The following is an 18,612-nucleotide window of genomic DNA, read 5'->3' on the forward strand; positions in this document are numbered from 1 at the left end:
CAAAAGGATTTGCGAAGGGCTTACATATAAATGACAGATAAAACCTAAAAAAAGACCTGTTTTTGCAACTATCTTTAAGATTATTTTATATTTTATTATTATTATGTATTATTTTACCTATATTAGAATCAATCCTGTCCTTTTTGGCCACTTAAAATATCTTAATAGGACTGTATTGTTATATTTCTTGCGATTTCTGCTGCCTTCTTCGCCAGTTGACAGAAATGACAATTTTTTTTTTCTGGCTTGATATCGACCATGAGCGATATGGTCAACGAATCATTTTAAACTGATTAAATGCAGTGTACTATACAATGTACCAGGGGGCGGTAGCGGACCTCAAAGCGTACTGTTCACGCCTGTTGGGAATAAAGAGGAAGAACCCCTGTCGCTCCGCCTTCTTGGATGCTCTGTGTATTTAACACAGTAGGGTAACTGAAAAATAAAAATAATTTTAATTTTTTTAAAAAAACGTTATTTATTGCGTCGCGTTTAGTAGTTTGCACAATGAGCGGGATACCGGGGACACCCGTCGTCCAGATAACCAACCTGTCCTCGGCCGTGAGCAGCGAGCAGATGCGCACTCTCTTCGGTTTCCTGGGAGACATCGAGGAGTTGCGGCTCTACCCGCCCGAGTAAGAGCAGTCTGCCTCGGCATGGCTAGTCAAGCAACTCTGCGGACTTGCGGCCTTGTCGCGGTTCTTAAATTATAAACTAAAAAGTCCCAGATGAAACAAAATGAAATGACTAACCCGCGTTCCCACGCTTCTTTCTCTCTTTTCCTTTTCCCTTTTTTTGTTTACAGCAACGCCCCCCTCTCTTTCTCGTCCAAAGTGTGCTACATAAAGTACCGAGACCCCTCCAGTGTTGGTGTGGCGCAACATCTCACTAATACTGTGTTTATTGACAGAGCTTTGATAGTAGTACCATGTGCGGAAGGTGAGTGCAGGCCTTTACGTTTAAAGAAACAACCTTGACTTTGTTATGACCTCCTTCCCCTGAATTCAGTTGTTGTGGTTGAATTCTGGGTTATTTTTTTGTAATTGTGATTATTTTATTTAATTTTTTTTAACTCACATGAAAAATTGTCGAGTTGTGCCACTGGTTAGGTCTTTTTTTTAACTGTTTGTGTACAATTATTTGGTACAGGTTAGTGGTTGTATCGCCACAGCATTTGCACAAAAAAAAAAAACAAATTCCCATAGCACCGAGCTAGGGTCTCTTGTTTGGTTTCACGAAATGGTTTCCACACAGGCCATTAAAGCTAGGTTGAATGTTTTTGAAGCTGAATCCACACTATAAACACTGGACTGCCTGCAGAAAATAGTTTTGTGCATATTTTAAATACTGTTTGATGGATATTACTCAATAACTCACCCTTTTCTCTCTTCATTAAAAAAACATAGATACATATTTTTATTTGTTTTTGTTTCGGTGCTTCTTTTCATTAAATCTCCCTCCCTCTTTGGTGCCACTGTTGTTCCTTGTGTACAGTCAAAATGATATCACCTCTGACTTGATGCTTTTTGTCCACGTGACTTGGTGCTGGATGGCTACTGAGTTTATTAATTTGGTTTTGTATGTTTTTTCTGTGTGATTATGTGTGCATATCAGATGACTAGAGTGGCCCAGCTGTTACACTACTACACTAGCCTGAGTCAGGCATTGTTTTCCAAGCCACTATCCCCGATCGGGCCAACGCAGCCTTCAAGGGGGGAATGTGACCAGGAGAATAGCCCGCTGAACCTTCCAAGATGGACACCTTGTCTCTTTTTATTTTTTTTTTTATTTTTTTTCCTTTTGAAATTTTTTTCTTTTGGTTTGTTTCCTTTCATACTTTCCCATGTTGTCCACTCTCTACTGTCTCTATCCAGAATACTACAATATTGCTTATCTCTAGCGTTGTGTTTATATTTGTTATTTTGGTTTGTTGTTTTGATTATTGTCCAACCCCCCCACCCCCCTCTCTCTTTCCGCTACAGCTGCAGCTTGTGTGTGATTGAGTTCTGTCCAGGTTGCTACGGCATACCGATGGGGATGTGTGTCACACATGGGATGCTAGGAGGATCCCTAACACTTTACTCTCTCGTCCACTACGCCTCGTTGTAGTGAGGGGCTAGTCTTTGTGAAAAAGTGAGAGTCGGCAGTGAAAACTTTACCTCATCGGAGCATAAAATTCTTCAAGCTATAAGTGCACTTCACATCTGTAATTCAAGTGTGTTGTAAAAGGCAGCAGTTAGGGCTTTTTCCTCATATTCCTGCTCTACGACTCTAATGTGGATGTTTAGTATTTAGCAGTGAGTCGAACGCATTAATGCTTTGTGACATTAATGCTCCTTTTTTCCCCTTCTAACATTAGAAGGGGAAATGTGTCATTTTTATGCTCAGTGCCACCAGCTATGATGTGATAAACCTGTAGCTGTTTTTTTTTTGTTAACTTCTGCACCAAAGAAGGAGATTAGAATGCAGAGAAGAGAAAAAAAAAAAGAAAATTCTAATTAGTTGTTTTTTATAGCTAAGTTTTGGCTAACCTTTCCTACAGTTCTTAAAATTGTTGTTCTTTTCTGTATCTGATGTTCTGTGTGCTATTAGTGATGCAGCCATTGGGGTTGTCTTGTGTTGCACACCTTTCCAACACTCCGAAACGATCGCCCCCTCCCCCCACGGAAAAGCGTCCATGCTTGATATCGTATGGTTCATGACCAATATGTTTCCAGTACAGGTGACCCATACATCAAAGTGTTGACTCATTCTCTGCATTGTTTTGTTTCTCCTTTCTTCCTTTCTTTATGTTTTTGAAAAGAGACCAAGGACAAAATAAGTTTTCTTTTTGTTTTTGAAAAAGTAAGGATTTTCATTGAGAATAATTCAGATTCACTGAGAGAAATGTTTTTTTTTTTCTTTGTTTTTTTTTTTTTTAATAAAAGCAAAGTAAGGATGCTCGGTCTCCAGCATATCATGAGTAGACAGTAGAAGATTTGTAGGCTGTATGGGAAGTGTATGCTCTCTTTCTCTCTAGAGTACAGTGGGCTAATTGTGCAGACATAGAGGAGACAAAGAGGAGAGTTTTTCTATTGCCTTCACTAATATCTGCTTTTGTCCTGCAGGGAAAATCCCAGAAGAGGCCAAGGCTTTGTCACTTTTGGCACCTGCCACTCCAGTTCCCAGTCTGATTCCTGGTGGGGGATTGCTGCCAATTCCTACTCCAGCTCCACTTCAGAATGTAAGTCTGGCCACTGTCATAATTCTTGTCTGCCTGTTATTCATGCAAGTAAATCATAATATACAGTTGCATGTCATCAGGTAGTGATTTAGGGAGTGCCTCATTCAGTTTTGCTTTGTGGTCTACTGGTGAAGCATCAATTTTCATTATCACACAGTAGCAGTCATTAAATTCAAGAATTCAGAATTTTGATCGAGATTAACACTAGGAAGTGTCATTTTGACCCCATCCTACAACAACAGCAGAGAGGACAAAGATGTCAAAGTTGTTAATTTTCATCTAATTTTAACTAAAATTGGACAATACGAGTATTTCAGATTGTTTAATGGTTTGTATGCCATGAAAATGTGAGAGGGTGGGGTTTATTTTACCAGAGTTGCATGATTTTTATAAATTTCATGAGGTCAGAATGATCCATTCTAGTGTAAATCATGATCACGATTTTACTTCACACTGTTGAATAACTATTACCAACTGATGTTTAAAATGTGTGCTTCACCAATAGAACACAAAGCAAAAACAAATCAGGCACTCTAAATGATACGTCATGATACTTTCCCACAGCGTGCAGTTTTAAGTTTCCTGAAATAATGTGGATGAGTAACTCTATGCTAAAAGACAGATGTGCAATATAATTCGTATGTGGAGCCGAGTAGAAGAGCTTGTCTCCTGAAGCAGATCATCATCTGCTGTTTAGAAATACTTTGGCTTTACTGAAAACTCACCACAAACTGCAGGATAAAGAATGCATGACTTAAAGAAAACAGCGGTGTGGTTGCTAACGTGGATCACCTGCAGTCGGATGTCCGTAAAAGCGAGCCTGTGCAAGGGTGCAGTGGTGTGGCTAACAAATGCATTGAAATCGCCAATTTGATGTCATTCTGTGTGGTCAAACATGTGAACTAAACATCGTAGAGTCACCGCGGCTTTAAGAAAATGGTAAATGGAACAATAATTGCACGTGTGAATAACGGCTCTCTGGTCCAAAGTGTCAAAACCTTTGCAAAGGTGTTAGTGTGATGATGATCTTAGTTTTAGTTTTAGTCACGTCCTCCGTGTAGGAAACAGTAAATTGAGTTATTTTGTTTAAAGGTGTTTCTAGGTGATACACTTAAGTCATGCTAACAAATAGGGCTGGGCAATATGGCCTAAAATTCATATTGCGATGTAATTTGAACGTAATGATATATATCATGATATATTCTTTTCTTCTGTATAACGTATTTTCAACACTATAAGGCACACTTAAAATCCTTTAATTTTCTCAAAAATCGAGAGTGTACCTTATGTATGAATTCTGGTTGTGCTTACTGACCTCGAACCGATTTTGGTGTGCAGAAATATGTTAAAAAATGTTTTAGTACAACTTTGGTAAGCCGCACTGCTTGATGGATTGTCAGAGCATTACGGCTGCCGTAGTGAGGAGCTTTGCGGAGTAATCTGGGTCCAAAACTCCGTCTGCTTCAGGTCCCAAAGTCAAACGAACACTAAGAGTTAAGAACGGTCTAAATTATTTCATCTTTAATAAAATCATCAGTGTTGCTGCTTTATCGGGTGTAACAATTAAGTTTAATATCCATGCGTCCATGAAAACAGAATTTATTAAATTTAATGAAGTTAGAAGTTAACAGGAAGTTTCCACCTAAACATGACATACCATGTTCTGACTGAGAGATTTTTGAAACTAATTAAAACGTACAGCTCTGCTACCACTTCCAACATAAATGAAGACAGAAAACTAAACAGCAGTGGCGTTTGCAGGGTTACTGAAGTTGGACTACCTGCTATATAATGTTGTGCTACGTGATTGCTAGCGACACAGCTATGTTAGCATAACATTAGCACAGTGAAGCTGGAGGATGAACGGCAACTTTTTTCCACTCGACAAAAGTTAACGTGAGGGATTCTGGTGGTCAGGGACAAATGCAGTCGTATAGCAGGATGCTTATACACGGGGCAAACGTCAGTCAGGAGAACAATACGAGGTTAGATATTAATATACTGCAACAACATGGGAATAGAGCAGCTGCAAGAGAATTCAACATTAATGAATCAATGTTACGGAAGTGGAGGAAGCGCAGTTTTTGGCTTTCTCCATATTTCATAAGTGCTTCATCTCTTTGCTATGACTGTCGCCCGCCATAATTTGCAGATGATAATGGTTGTAGCTGCTGCGATGCTTTCGACCAAAACAGGCGCAGCTTGATGACATCATCAACATGCGCTATCGCGATAGAGCGGTATAGAGATTGACAGACCACGTGACTTTCGCGCATTGCATGCCGGGAACTCGTGGCAAAACAATCCAAGTACGCATCAAATGCAAGCATTTGCAGCACCGCAAAACATTCATTCTCCGGTTCCAATACCTTCTTGCTTTTTCTTTGTCCCCCAAAAAAGTTATGTACAAAACGAAGGAGAACAATGCCGGTCCGTACAAAGACAGACTTGATGAAAAGTCAAAGAAAAGATACGAGGAAAAAATCAAAGGAGTGAAAGGGTTAGACCCTTACGAGCACACAGAGTGGACAAAATACGTTAGCGTATAATACGCAAAATACGCTCATATTTGCAATTATACGGTTCTTGGAGTGAGTGCATACATTTATGAAGTTCAGTAACTTCAGGTCACTGCAACAAGCCCAGGTACAGTTTAACGACTGATAGGTACAGGACCTTGAAATGCACCATGTAGAACGAAAGACCATCGTACGTATCATAAGTTTACCAGTCTCACAAATCGTCTTCATAAATACACATTCGTTAACCGTTTATTAATAGGACCTTTCAGCTCAACGGTAATTAATTAGTAGTGGAAATCATTTCTGGTACGCGTTACAGAAATGTAGCAGTCACAATAATATTGTATGCTGTAATCGTACTGGGCAATTAGCAGAGGTGGAACCAAGTCATTGTTTTGCAAGTCACAAGTCAAGTCTCAAGTAATGTCAGGCAAGTCAGAGTCGAGTCTCAAGTCACTGGTGTAAAAGTCCGAGTAAAGTCACAAGTCTGAAATTTTGAATTTCAAGTCCTTTCGAGTCTTTAAAAAAAAAAGAAAAAAAGAAAGAAAGAAAAGAATGTTGCAGTTATATGCTAAATGTAAATATTAGACCATGTAATTTTTAAATCTGTGTTTTTCTCAACACATGACAAAATAGTGAACTTAGAAAATATACACAAATTGTGAAATTGCACCTCTATAAAATGCAGCTCAATTAAACTTAGCTCCTAGAATAATTTTCACCGACAGTTCTGAGATAAGCTGCATGTTATTCTTGGATGCGGTTGTAGGACCGGCTTTAAAATCGCATGACAAAAATATCATACACATTTAAAAAAAAAAACTGCATCACCAACGTAGCCTGGACAACATTTGCTAGTTAGATGAAGTCAGCTATCTCATCGTAGCAAAAGAGAAGCACCACCTACCGTTCTTTATGAAACTTCAACTGTTGGAGAAAGTTGGAAGTTGTTCCATCTCTGTCTGCGATTCTCTTCTTGCATGTTTTGCATATTGCATTTCGGTTTTTTGTTGACTACTTTATAGTTTATGTACCTGGAAAAAATAACTCCTTGCAGCATTTTTGAGCGTTTGTTTTTTCTTTTCTTTTCTTTAAAAATCTGGTTAATTTGATTGGCTGTGCTACAGCTCACGCACACATACGTACGGAGTGTGGTTTGAATAAATGAATTGAATTAATGGTGCGTGCACACTTTCTTTTTAATATGCATGTTAAATTTTATATTTGGGGTGAAATATCAAGTCTTTTCAAGTAAACCGGTTCAAGTCCAATTCAAGTCCCAGGTCATTGGTGTAAAAGTCCAAGTCAAGTCACGAGTCTTAGAACATTTTTTCAAGTCAAGTCTAAAGTCATAAAATTAATGACTCGAGTCTGACTCGAGTCCAAGTCATGTGACTCGAGTCCATAGCTCTGGCAATTAGTGACACAAAAAAACTGTTTTATCCTGTGAATAAAAGTATATGTTTTTGTCAATGTACCAGGGTAATAACAGAAGCAAAACGCAATATTGTGTCAGGACAATTTACTATTTATGCACAATAAACAAAGGAGCATAGCGCGACAATTTCTGTTCAGCGCCAGACTTATTTGTAACCTATATCACCAATTATGTTATGAAAAATGACGTATTAACTACTACAAAACACTGACCTTTGTGGGAATGCTTGGAACAGGTTAACATGTGAGCTGGAGTGTTCTGGGACATTATATTTGGTCTTTGAATGGCTGCAATCCAGGCCATCCGTTGCCCCTTTGTTACTTTGGAAACGTGGCTCGAACAATTTCTCTTCAACGACGTAATCCGATAAAAACCGATCTCTTTACCCGTCGTCTTCCCGTGGCTGTCATGCGACCGGCTATTGCAGTTAATAATACAACAGCTTCTTGCCATTTTTTGTGTTTCTTTTTATCGCTGTGTAATGTAATTTCAATTGAAAGCCTGCGTGCGCTAGTGCCTCTTGCCCCGAGTTCCCAGAATTCTTTGCGGTTTTACCCCTGAATGACGTCACATTTTCAATCTCTATAATCTCTATCGTTGGCCAAATTTATATCGTTTCTATCGCCCACCCCTACTAACAAACACCTTTTGTTGTTTGCAAAGGTTAACTAACAGGAACTGTAGCAGTGGTTGATTTTGGTACTTTTATACTTTTACTGTATTTTATTTGTGTTTTGGGGGACAAATTTTATTTTGCTGCAGATATTTGTACATTAGCAGAAATGTGGCACAGCATGGATCTGAAAGCAGCTTTAAGTTTATATGACAGTATAATAAAATGATCATTCCTTTCACCATAATCGTGCAGTACTAACATAACCTGTGTCTTTGTTTCACACACCTGCAGCTGAACCTTCCCTTAGTGAATCGACTTCCAGCCAATCTTGAATCCTCGTCGTCAGTACTCGCCCAGCCGCCGCTCATGGGAAATGTGGATCCCTCAAAAATTGATGAGATCAGGAGGACAGTGTATGTTGGCAACTTGAACTCACAGGTAACATAAGTCTTCATGTATTTAAAGGCCATGTGACCTCATTCTACAGGCTCATGATAATATTATTACTTAATTGTTTGGGTTTGGCTTGTACCACCTTCACCATATTGAGGAAACTATAAGCTCAGTTGTAAAATTCTGGTCCAATACCGTTGTTTTAAAAATCTGTAAATTGATGACATGTACAGCCCAAGTTCTAAAAAAGTTGGTTTGCTTTTTTAAATGTAGATAAAAACAGAATGCAATGATGAGTGCAGACATCCAAAGGTTAAACAGAGAAAATAAAAACTAAGAAAAACATGTGACAAAATCTGAGAGCATTGGCAACAGTTTCTACCAATTAAATTGCCCAATTCTAGGTTCAGCAGTTTTTAAAAAGCTTTGTATTTTGGGGCTTGTATGTTTCTTTAAACTGAGTTGATCTTTTCTTTCCGCAGACCACCACTGCAGAGCAGCTGTTGGAATTCTTTAAACAGGTGGGAGATGTGAAGTTTGTCCGAATGGCCGGAGATGAGACCCAGCCAACTCGTTTTGCCTTTGTAGAGTTTGTTGAGCAAGAGTCTGTTGCCAGAGCCCTCACATTAAATGGAGTCATGTTTGGAGACAGACCGCTGAAGTATGTATTTAGTTAAAATTGTAAAATGGAAAAATGCGTAAAATAACGTGGTTTTAAGAGCCAGTTGATACTTTTGTCTTTCAGGGTTAATCATTCCAATAACGCTATTGTGAAACCCCCAGAGCTGACGCCTCAGGCTGCTGCTAAAGAGTTAGAAAGTGTGATGAAGAGGGTGCGTGAAGCACAGTCTACCATTGCTGCTGCCATTGAACCTGGTACGATATTCGGTCTACCTGCATGAAGACTTGATTAAAGTTGCTGAAGTAATTGTCGTGTACTGAGACTACTGCTTGTTCCTCTCACAGAAACAAAGAAGCGTTCCTCCAGCCGGTCTCAAAGGTCACGGCGGTCACATTCACGCTCACGCTCCCGTTCACACTCAAAGGCACGCCGGAAAAGATCCCGCTCAAAACACAGGTGACCGGCTTTTTTAACATCAGGGTTTTAGTGTTGTGTTACAATTTAGTTGTTGACACTTTTCCCCTTTTGCTTCTGTTTGAAGCAAAACATCACAGAGGTTGTTGCCGGGCAGTGACTCACACAGTTCCCGAAGCAGTCACAGGAGACGCTCTCGCTCCAGAGACAAGAGACGCAGTCGGAGTCGCTCGAGGTACGCAGGACCAACTAGTGAGGCAAAAACCTCAGTGATTTTTTTTTTCTTCCCAAAAGTCTGAATGTGTTTGTTATACTGTCGTTTAGCTCAACACATGGGACCACCTACAACATACTCCTGGAATATTTCTGGATTATTACGTGTTTAATAATAACAATAATAAAAGAATCTGATCAGCTCTAATAAGACCTGTGATTCTTGCCTTTGGCAGTAGAGGGCACCAGATTCTTAATCTTCATATCTCCCTAAATTTGCTGCTGTTTGTATGTTATTGTGGTGCAAAAAAGGATGTTGATCGTTTAACTAAAATAAGATGTGTTATTTATAACACCTTTATTTCCATGCGCTTAATAAAGTGTTGTTACCAGGGGGCACAAGCGCAGGAGTAAGGATCGGTCAAGAAGCCCTCGAAGGAAAGCCAAATCACCGTCACCAAAAAGGTAAATCCAACCATCTCATGCTGCCAAACATTTTTTGTAGGTAAGTTTTTACAGTGTTATACGATTGTAGGTTCAGTTATGTTTGCTTGAAGGTTGGTTCTTACTTTTAGAAGTAAAAGAGAGAAGAAGAGGGAACGCAGCAGGGACAGAAGGGACGGCTCCACGTCCAGAAAAAGGAGCCGCAAAGACGAGGACAGGATAAGAAGCAAAGCCAAGCCAGTGAAGGTATTACAGATTACGCTTCAGTCACAAATCTAATAATTTACAAATAAGGAATGACTCAGTTATGTGCACATTATGTTGCTTATACTTGGAGTTATCTAATTATTCCAGATGCATAGACCTGGAAGCATTTAATAATACAAGTTGCATGCACGAGCTGCGTCTTTCCGGTATGTGACACCAATCTTTTGCTGTATGGTTTAGTTTCAGCACACTTTGGTTTGCAGATCACTCTGAAAGTCCCATTCTGAATGGTTTCTACCTCAAAAGTAGTGGCATTGTTGCATGTCATTCACACCAGCACAAGTGAATGTTTCCATTCGTCTCCAACTTGAGTATCAAACCACACGACTGTCCTACTTCTGAAGTTTACTACATAGATCCCCCAAATGATAGCCAAGAGATAAAAGGTGATTTAGATTTGTGACACTTGAGCCTTTCTGTTGATAACAATCTGAATATTTGTTTGACAAGTAACAGCCAAACAAATGTTCTCCTCAAAAACCACCATCATTTCTGCAAGGTTGTTGTCAGAGACGAGCTGCAGCATCTGTATGGGTTTGTCACATATTTTGGTTAACAGCTTTGTTACATGAAACTGCAACCAGAATCAACACAGTCACTGTTAATTTAATATACAGTGAAGCTGGTACAAATATTGATTTTATTTATAAAAAAAAAAAAAAAAGAAGAAGAAGAAAACTTGTTATAAAAATATAATGCATCTTGATTAACATTTCTGCTCTTCCTACCTTTGACCTATATGTTCCAAGTAACATCAGAGCTCTTAGCTGATTGCTGCAAAGTTACATAAACCAGATTTAAACCAGTATTCCAGATTATATGCAGGCTGTTACAGGAGTGAAATATTGATTTTTAGCAAGCAGACATAATAACAAAAAGCACAAGAATCAGAATAGTTTAATGAAATTATTTGTTTACAGTTGCTCCAAGACAATAAGAACAGTAACAGACTGAACTAAATGTAATGTATTACAAAGTTACAAAATCTAAGAAACAGCTCTAATATATACAAAAAGCTCAATTATAAATATGCAGAATATTACAGAGATTAAATATATATGATTGACATTTTACTATAAACTGTAAGACATTGTTATTTTCACTGTAGAGTATGTGCAAAAGGGTGTAATTATAGATGGAGTTGTATAGGGAGAGAGCCACAGGCAGGAATCATTTCTTGTGTCTTTCAGTGGTAAATCAGTCTCTCACTGAGCATGCTCCTGTGACTGTCCAGCATGTTGGGTGGGAGGTATTGTCCAAAATTGTCCTTATCTTGGACAACATGAGGGGATGCCTCAGCTTATTCCAGATACTAATTTTTATTATCAATTAGTATGAGATTAGGTACATATTTGTACTATAAGCTTAAGTACTTGATGTTTACAACTGTCAGTTAAACTCCTGTTTGAAAAAGATGGAAGTATCAAAAAATTGTTAATGTGCACAGCATAGTTTTCCTGCACTTGAGCGTTTTTCTCTTTGAATATTTTTGTTGGTCAAAGTTGATCGTTCATTGTTGCCATTTCAGGCTGAAGCGAGGTATGTCAGAGAAGGAAAGGAAGAAAGTGACAGAGAAGGCTCCGCCACACCAAGTGAGGACATGACGTCATCACCCTGCGCCCAGCATAACGGCAGCTACAAGACTAACCACGAGGAGGAAGCATATGTTGGTGCAAAGTGACTTCAGCAACACCATGGACACTAATATTGTTCATCCAGGTATCTTATTGCCCATTGTGTACGTGCGTGAGTGTGTGTGTGTACATACAGAAGCACTGAATGGGATCTTACTTTTTTTTTCTTTCCCATTATCATCCCCTGACTGGTGACACACATGGCTCCTCTAAGTCAGCCTAATCTCACTATCAAACCTTAAGGGCAAGTGAGTGCTCATAGAGAAGGCCACACTTTTTCTGCTTAGCTATTCCACTGACCACTTTTCCTTCTTCTTCTTCTTCTGCTGCTGCTTTTATGTTTTATGTTTTATGGTATAGGTTCTTAAACTTTTGACAGCTAGTATAGTAGTCCTGTAATGTTCCCGCATTTCCAGGAAGGTTGGTCACATTCCAGATACACAGATGAGGAATAGAGGTCATACTCGTTTATCGATTCATTTAAAGCTTGATGTGTTATTTGTGACTGTCACATATTTACATATTTATTAACTGTAAAGTTCAGTACTTCAAAAAAGTTTTGAAGTAAAAATAAGCAGCAACAGTCTGCAGCAGGAGTCAAATGTTTGTCTTAAATTGCTTAGTGAGGAACATAAAGGGTTCGTTGCATGCCTGTCCTGTGTGAGAGCCAGAGTGAAAGCAGGGTTCCCATAATCTGAATATTAAAAAAAAAATAGCGTGAAATCCCATCTTAGACCCTCAACCTGAGTCTTTCTGTCATCATCATGTTGGTGTTGTTAAACAGGACATGGTGAGCAAGAAGGCGATGCAAGTAAGAAACTGAAGGTTACACTCCTACACTAGAGACTGGTTAATTGGAAGGTAGGCCTACCGTAAAGCAGCTAACTCTAATTCTTTCCCCCCACAGACTTGTACACAGTCTGGCTTGTTTTTCTCATTATTTTTGCTGCGCTGGCTGTGGTCACACAATGGCTGTGCGAGCAACTTCCCATATTTGTTTTTTTGCCTTTTCACTAAGTGAAGCAATGGCATATTATATATGTGATGCATGTTTCAGGAAATGGATAAACACAAAGTCCCTTAGAGGAATATTGAGTTTAAAATAACATTTCTGCTTATGCTGAAAAGTTCATTTGCCCCTTTGTATGTTGGTGAAGGAAAATGTGGGCTGTGATGTCAGTGAAGTTACCTTTAAGTCCCCTTTTTGCACCATATTTGTTTTATGGTCCGGGAACGGTTGCATCCTGCAAACTGCATTTTAATTTTATGGCTTGAAGTGGCATACTGACAAGATTAGAGAACGGTGTTATCTTATGCTGTGAACAGTGAACTCATTTGGTTGACATGAACACTTTTGTTTTATTTCATAGCTGTACATCATTGAATAGCTTTTTCTATTTCTGGTTAGTAGTTGCAACAAGGTCACAAAGTATCACGTCCTGCTATTGTTCTAATACTGTGTGAGGAGGAAAAAAAGTTATTTACTGTTTTATACTGTATATAAGTCACATGCCTATACTGTAAAATAATGGTGATGTGCTATAAATGTCTGTCAGCTCATGTTACTGGAGAAAGTGGGGCGATTAAAGTTCTCAGAAGCAGTCAAGAAGAGACTGAACAGGAAATGTCACAGGTCCACAAACTGCATGTAAGCACATTAGGGCCAAAAAGTGCCTACACTAAGAAAAAATATGGAGACTTGTTTAGGATGTTGAAAACTATTGAGACATTATATTAAAGTTTTAGCTGTCCTCATTAATTCATTACAGAGTATACTAATAATTAAGTAGACCTAGACCTATTTTTCTCAATTTTTACTATTTCAGTTTATTCGGTCGAGTGTTTGCAAGCTGGCCCCAGATTGAGATCTATGTGACTTTGTGTGTGTGTGTGTGTGTGTGTGTGTGTGTGTTCTGTTTTTTGAACGTGTTTTTAAAAGGATACTTTATGGCTGTGTGTGGCCAAATTCCTCTTTGCTGGATTTTACAGACCTGATTTTATGATTGATTGTATTTTGTTGCCCTGCCTTCTGCCTTTTTTTCTTTCTTTTTTTTCTTACTTTGTTTTTACAATTTCAAAAAAAAAAACAAATCTTCAGTCTGAAGTGGTCATCTTATGATAAAATGTCGTTTTAAAAATCCAAGTATTTCAGTATGTGAAGAATTTTATTTTTATAAACATTTACCCACTTCTGAAGGTATATTATGTATAAACATGTTTGACGGTTCAGTCCATGAGGAGTGGTCCTTTGATGCTGGATTTTGGACTCTATGTAAAAGTCTGGTGCCACTGTTTTTGAAGAGCTTTCATGTATAAATCCTCTTCATTTCAAATCTAACAGTACATCCGTTTCCAAAAACACTCAATAAAAGAGATTTTTCATTGACTAATTTTGTTTGATTTTTTAACTTGGGCTTTGTGTTGACTGTGCTGCACCACGAGTTCTCGATATGGGCCCAGTTAGATTATTATCTGTGCTTTGAAAGAGTAGCAACAATTCATATTTACGGATAACACTTTCACTCATCTGTGTGTGCGATATATGATCTGCCTTTAGAAATCTCTGTTAATTGAACAGTGTCTGACCAAAGTGAACACCTTGAGCTTCAACCATTTGTCTGCTGGCAAACGTCTGACCTCTGCTGTGAAATACCCCAACTTCAATGAGATAAAAAGGCACAAAATTTGTTAGACATTCATGCTCCCCAAAAGATGCTGGGCAAGAGAGCTTTTTATTTCCAAGTAAAAGTAATCTGCAAACATGATGAAAACTGCATAAGCCACAGTCGTACCTTCCATTTATTGTGGTTTAGCAAAGGTCGGCATGGCTAAGACTAGCATTTCAAGTAACACCTTATGGTTGTAGACTGCTAAGCTTTGTTTAGGCTTTCTGCAAAAGGGTAACGTAAAGTAAGGTCTTCATTATGAGAACAGCCACTGATTGAACATTTCAGACCAGCTGACAATGAACAGCCTTCAAAAAGTTTGAAAATGTTTTTGTGTGTTAAACTGGTGAATGGTGCCCTTTTTTCCCATGACTTAAGGCCACCAGATTTTGCACAACTACCTCTATTTGGTCTTTAAGTGATGACGTGATGAATCTTGCTTCCGGGTCCAAACGACTCTGCGTTTAATAAGGCTTTTGTGTTTTTTACATGTTTTAATGCTTTGTATCTTGTTATATTTAATCTCCACAAGCCCCTAAAAACAGTCAGTGATCACTGTCGGCCTCTCTCGGTTTTTATTACCACTAATCATTTTAAAGCTCCGTTTTTAAAACCTTACCATGTAACTACAGCTCAGCCCATGCAACAGTATTTTGATAACTAACCTCGTATTGTGGATGGATCAGTTGTTCTCCCGACTAAAGTTCAGTCCGTTCACAGCATCCTGCTATGCGATTGCATTTGTCCCGAACCTTCGGGAACCCTCACATTAACTTTTATTGAGTGAAAAAAGATGGCGTTCACCCTCCATCTTCAATGTTTATATTATGCTCACATAGCTGTGTCGTTAGCGATCACGTAGCACATCATTATATACCAGCTGGCCAAACTTCAGTAACCCTACAAAGGTCCCTGCCGTTCACTTTCCTGTCTTCAATTATGTCGGAAATGATAGCAGAGCTGTACGTCTTAATTTGTTTCATAAATCCCTCAGTCAGAAAATGGTATATTATATTTAGATGCAAACTAGCAAACTAGCGAGCTAACTTCTAACTCCATTAAATTTCATAAATTTGGTTTTCATGGATGCCTGGATGTTAAACTTAATTGTTACACCTGATAGAGCAGCAACGCTGATCATTTTATTACAGATGAAAGGATTTAGACAGTTTTTCTCAGTGATGCTGCAGTGATCGTTGGAATTAGGGACCTGCAGCAGAGTTTGGTCCCACGCATGGCTAATGATGTCAGACTTAAACACCGGATAGCCGGTTACTAAGACTACTTGAAGTACCCTCAGAGGATCTACTAGGTGATGTGAATTCAGCACTACGGATGATATCTACCGCCATCATTACCGAGACTAACAAGCTGATCTACACCATGGCAGCAGTGATCAGTGAGATGCTTGGCTACAAGTTGAACACCTACCTCCCTTCGTGCTACCTTTATCTTAGCCTCTAGTCTCCTTCTCCATGGACGGTACTGCTCCTTGTGGCTGTTCAACTTGTAGCCACAAGGAGCAGGGAAACCTGCAGTCAGCTGAGACTGAAGAAGTCACTTGGATGAGTGACGAAACGTTTCTCCCACAAAACGCTACGTCCAGATGAACAGAATCAACTTTTGGAGATTTACTTTCCTGGATGATTGAGAATGCATCAAGACGGTTTATCTTTTCATTATTTCCCAACCTGGAAGCAACATGAGGGAGCTCGGGTATCGATGTTACCAAACGAAGGCGTCTAGCCTGGATAGCAGCTGTGAGACGAGCTGATATCCAGTTCTCTTCCATCTCCAAATATCTGTTGGTGCTCCAGACATTTTCATTCCGGTAAGTTCTTAATATGTTCATATCACTCTTTGTAGCCTATTAGTTTTATTTTCGATGCACTCTGAGGTCATAGGAAATTAGAACAAACATCCTACTGAGTGATTTTGCAGAACTACCTTCAATTTATAGAGTTGCTAATTATTTGGCATTATTGCAGCAAACCAGCCTATGAAATGGATGAAACACATCGTGACTGAGTTCCAGCGCTACACAAGGGACCTGCTTCAAACATACCAACAACATGTTCCTGTACACTATGCTGGCCACTTGGTTATGGCGTTCCATGTATGCCTTGCCTGCTAGCGTCTTACACCCTGCTGTTATGTGCTGGATTGTCTCTGGAGCATCTTTACACAGCCTGCACCTGGGGTCTTGCCTGGTGTGATAGACCCCAGCCTCAATGGATCTTGTGCTTAGTGCTTGTTCCTGTGCTGCCATGATTAGTGCTTCCGTGCTGTCTTTCAGTCCAGCCACTGGTAGGATTTCTGGATATCAGCCACCTCCTCTATCTGCTGGTGGTACATACCGTGCAGGGGTCTGTCCTTCCATGATGGTTCCTCGCCTTCCTCCACTTTCTTGGGTTTCTGCTGCCTGAGGTATTCACCGAGCACGCTGTCAGTTGGGGCCATCTTCGTGATGTATTCGTGGATGTTCCTTGTCTCATCCTGGACTGTGGTGCTGACACTCACCAGTCCCCTTCCTTCCGCTTAGCGTACAGCCTCAGGGTGCTGGACTTGGGGTGAAACCCTCCATGCATGGTAAGGAGCTTTCTTGTCTTGGCTTGCGCCTCTGGTATTCTTGCCCATCCGGTCCCTTCTGGGGGTCCTTGAGGATCAGGACTGTCCGGCCTTCGGTTAGCCATTCCGTTCGACTACTCTGCCTAGGTTGCACTGTCGAGTGCAGATCCACTGAGCGCTCAACACAGACAGCATCGTCAGAAGAAAAGTTGATAAAGTAAATAAAAAATTATATATATATATATATATATATATATATATATATATATATATATATATATATAGAGAGAGAGAGAGAGAGAGAGAGAGAGAGAGAGAGAGAGAGATCTACAAATCAAAACAAACACACTGTGTTGGAACGACGACTACAAGAAAGATGCTTAAAAGCATCTCAAAAGAGAATTTTCTGCAAGTACCGCTGCTTCGCCTCTGAATGCAATCAATCTCTATACAGTCCATTGTCTTTAAATGAACTTTGTGTGTGTTTCAGGTACTGCACTCTCAAAGACTGAATGAACCAGCATTGCAGCCATGGGTCACTGTGAGCATCACAGGGAAGGTTGAAGCCGCCCACTGCACCTGTATGGCCAGAGTCGTGGAGACCTGCACCCATGTCGCTGCTCTTCTGTTTAATGTAGAAGCAACAGTTTTGATCTGTGGCACAAGGACTGTTACAGATGAACCTGCATACTGGGTTTTGTTGGGTAATGTGACCAAGATACAGTCAGTGGTTGGCCATAAGATAGACTTCTCCTCTTCAGCTGCCCAAAAAAAGGCTCTTGATCAAAACATAAACAGACCATCCATATTGAAAGGTAAAAGGAGCCGTCCTCAAAAAAGAAAAATCCCACCTGCTACTGTGGAGGAGTTGTCACTGCTATAATGCCATAATGTTTTATCTAGGGGTCTAGATTTATGCCTGTAGTGCACTGCCATGTAAATAATTTGCATTTACTGAATATGTACTGACTGAGTACCACTGTTCAAAAAATTGAATAAAGAAACAAACTAATTTTTGCCTCTTTTTTTAAAAATTAAAACTAACATTACTTTATTTACTGTATCTTTTGAAGAAAAAAAAATACCGCTATTTATACAGCAAAAGACTTAAGAATATTTAACAGGAGCAAGTTTTATTTTCCCCTGGTTTTACTACCACACTGTTCAACAAACGCAGCAAACCTTCACCATCTTATCCAGAAACCTAATGGAACAATGGATATGCTGTCTTATTATCTACACCTGCAAAGGAAGTTGTCTTCTGCAACTACTGAGACCAGTAGTAGTACAGTGTCACAGCTTAAGCATATGCATACACACTTTTTTATATGTATATATATATAGATATATATATATGTGTGTGTGTGTGTGTATATATATGTACACAATGTGTATATGTCATAACTACAACCTGAGAGACAAATAGTGATATTTGGTGATTTACAAATTCAATATTCTGATATATGTGCCAATATTTCACATATATTTTTGTAGTTGTAGCAGTCATTTATTTACTCATTTACAGTAGAGATCAGAATTAGGTGCTTGTTGTGTTTGCAGTGTCCAAAACACCTTTGACCTTTTTTAGGTAC

The 18,612-nt window shown here is 39.3% G+C and overlaps 1 protein-coding gene across 5 annotated transcripts; it reads left to right on the top strand.

The window, feature by feature from the left end:
- The first annotated feature begins 357 nt into the window (after positions 1-357).
- Positions 358-12,121, top strand: srek1 (splicing regulatory glutamine/lysine-rich protein 1). 5 transcript variants are annotated; one of them, XM_006796877.3, is made up of 12 exons: positions 808-939; positions 1,615-2,133; positions 2,593-2,722; positions 3,108-3,223; positions 8,091-8,237; positions 8,675-8,853; positions 8,938-9,068; positions 9,159-9,270; positions 9,356-9,463; positions 9,823-9,906; positions 10,017-10,131; positions 11,681-12,121. In XM_006796877.3, exons 3-12 carry the CDS (start codon positions 2,692-2,694, stop codon positions 11,831-11,833), a joined length of 1,176 nt encoding a protein of 391 aa, XP_006796940.2. In that variant the 5' UTR covers positions 808-939; positions 1,615-2,133; positions 2,593-2,691; the 3' UTR covers positions 11,834-12,121. The 5 variants fall into 5 exon arrangements, with proteins under 5 accessions (XP_006796937.2, XP_006796938.2, XP_006796940.2 ...); XM_006796874.2 differs by lacking the exons at positions 1,615-2,133; positions 2,593-2,722 and adding an exon at positions 358-635 and having other exon boundaries at positions 806-939; XM_006796875.2 differs by lacking the exons at positions 1,615-2,133; positions 2,593-2,722 and adding an exon at positions 358-635 and having other exon boundaries at positions 806-939; positions 9,835-9,906.
- Positions 12,122-18,612: the final 6,491 nt, after the last annotated feature.

The sequence above is a fragment of the Neolamprologus brichardi genome, chromosome 7 (genome assembly GCF_056152115.1).
Source record: "Neolamprologus brichardi isolate AB-2024 chromosome 7, ASM5615211v1, whole genome shotgun sequence".
In the NCBI taxonomy this organism is placed as follows: Eukaryota; Metazoa; Chordata; class Actinopteri; order Cichliformes; family Cichlidae; genus Neolamprologus; species Neolamprologus brichardi.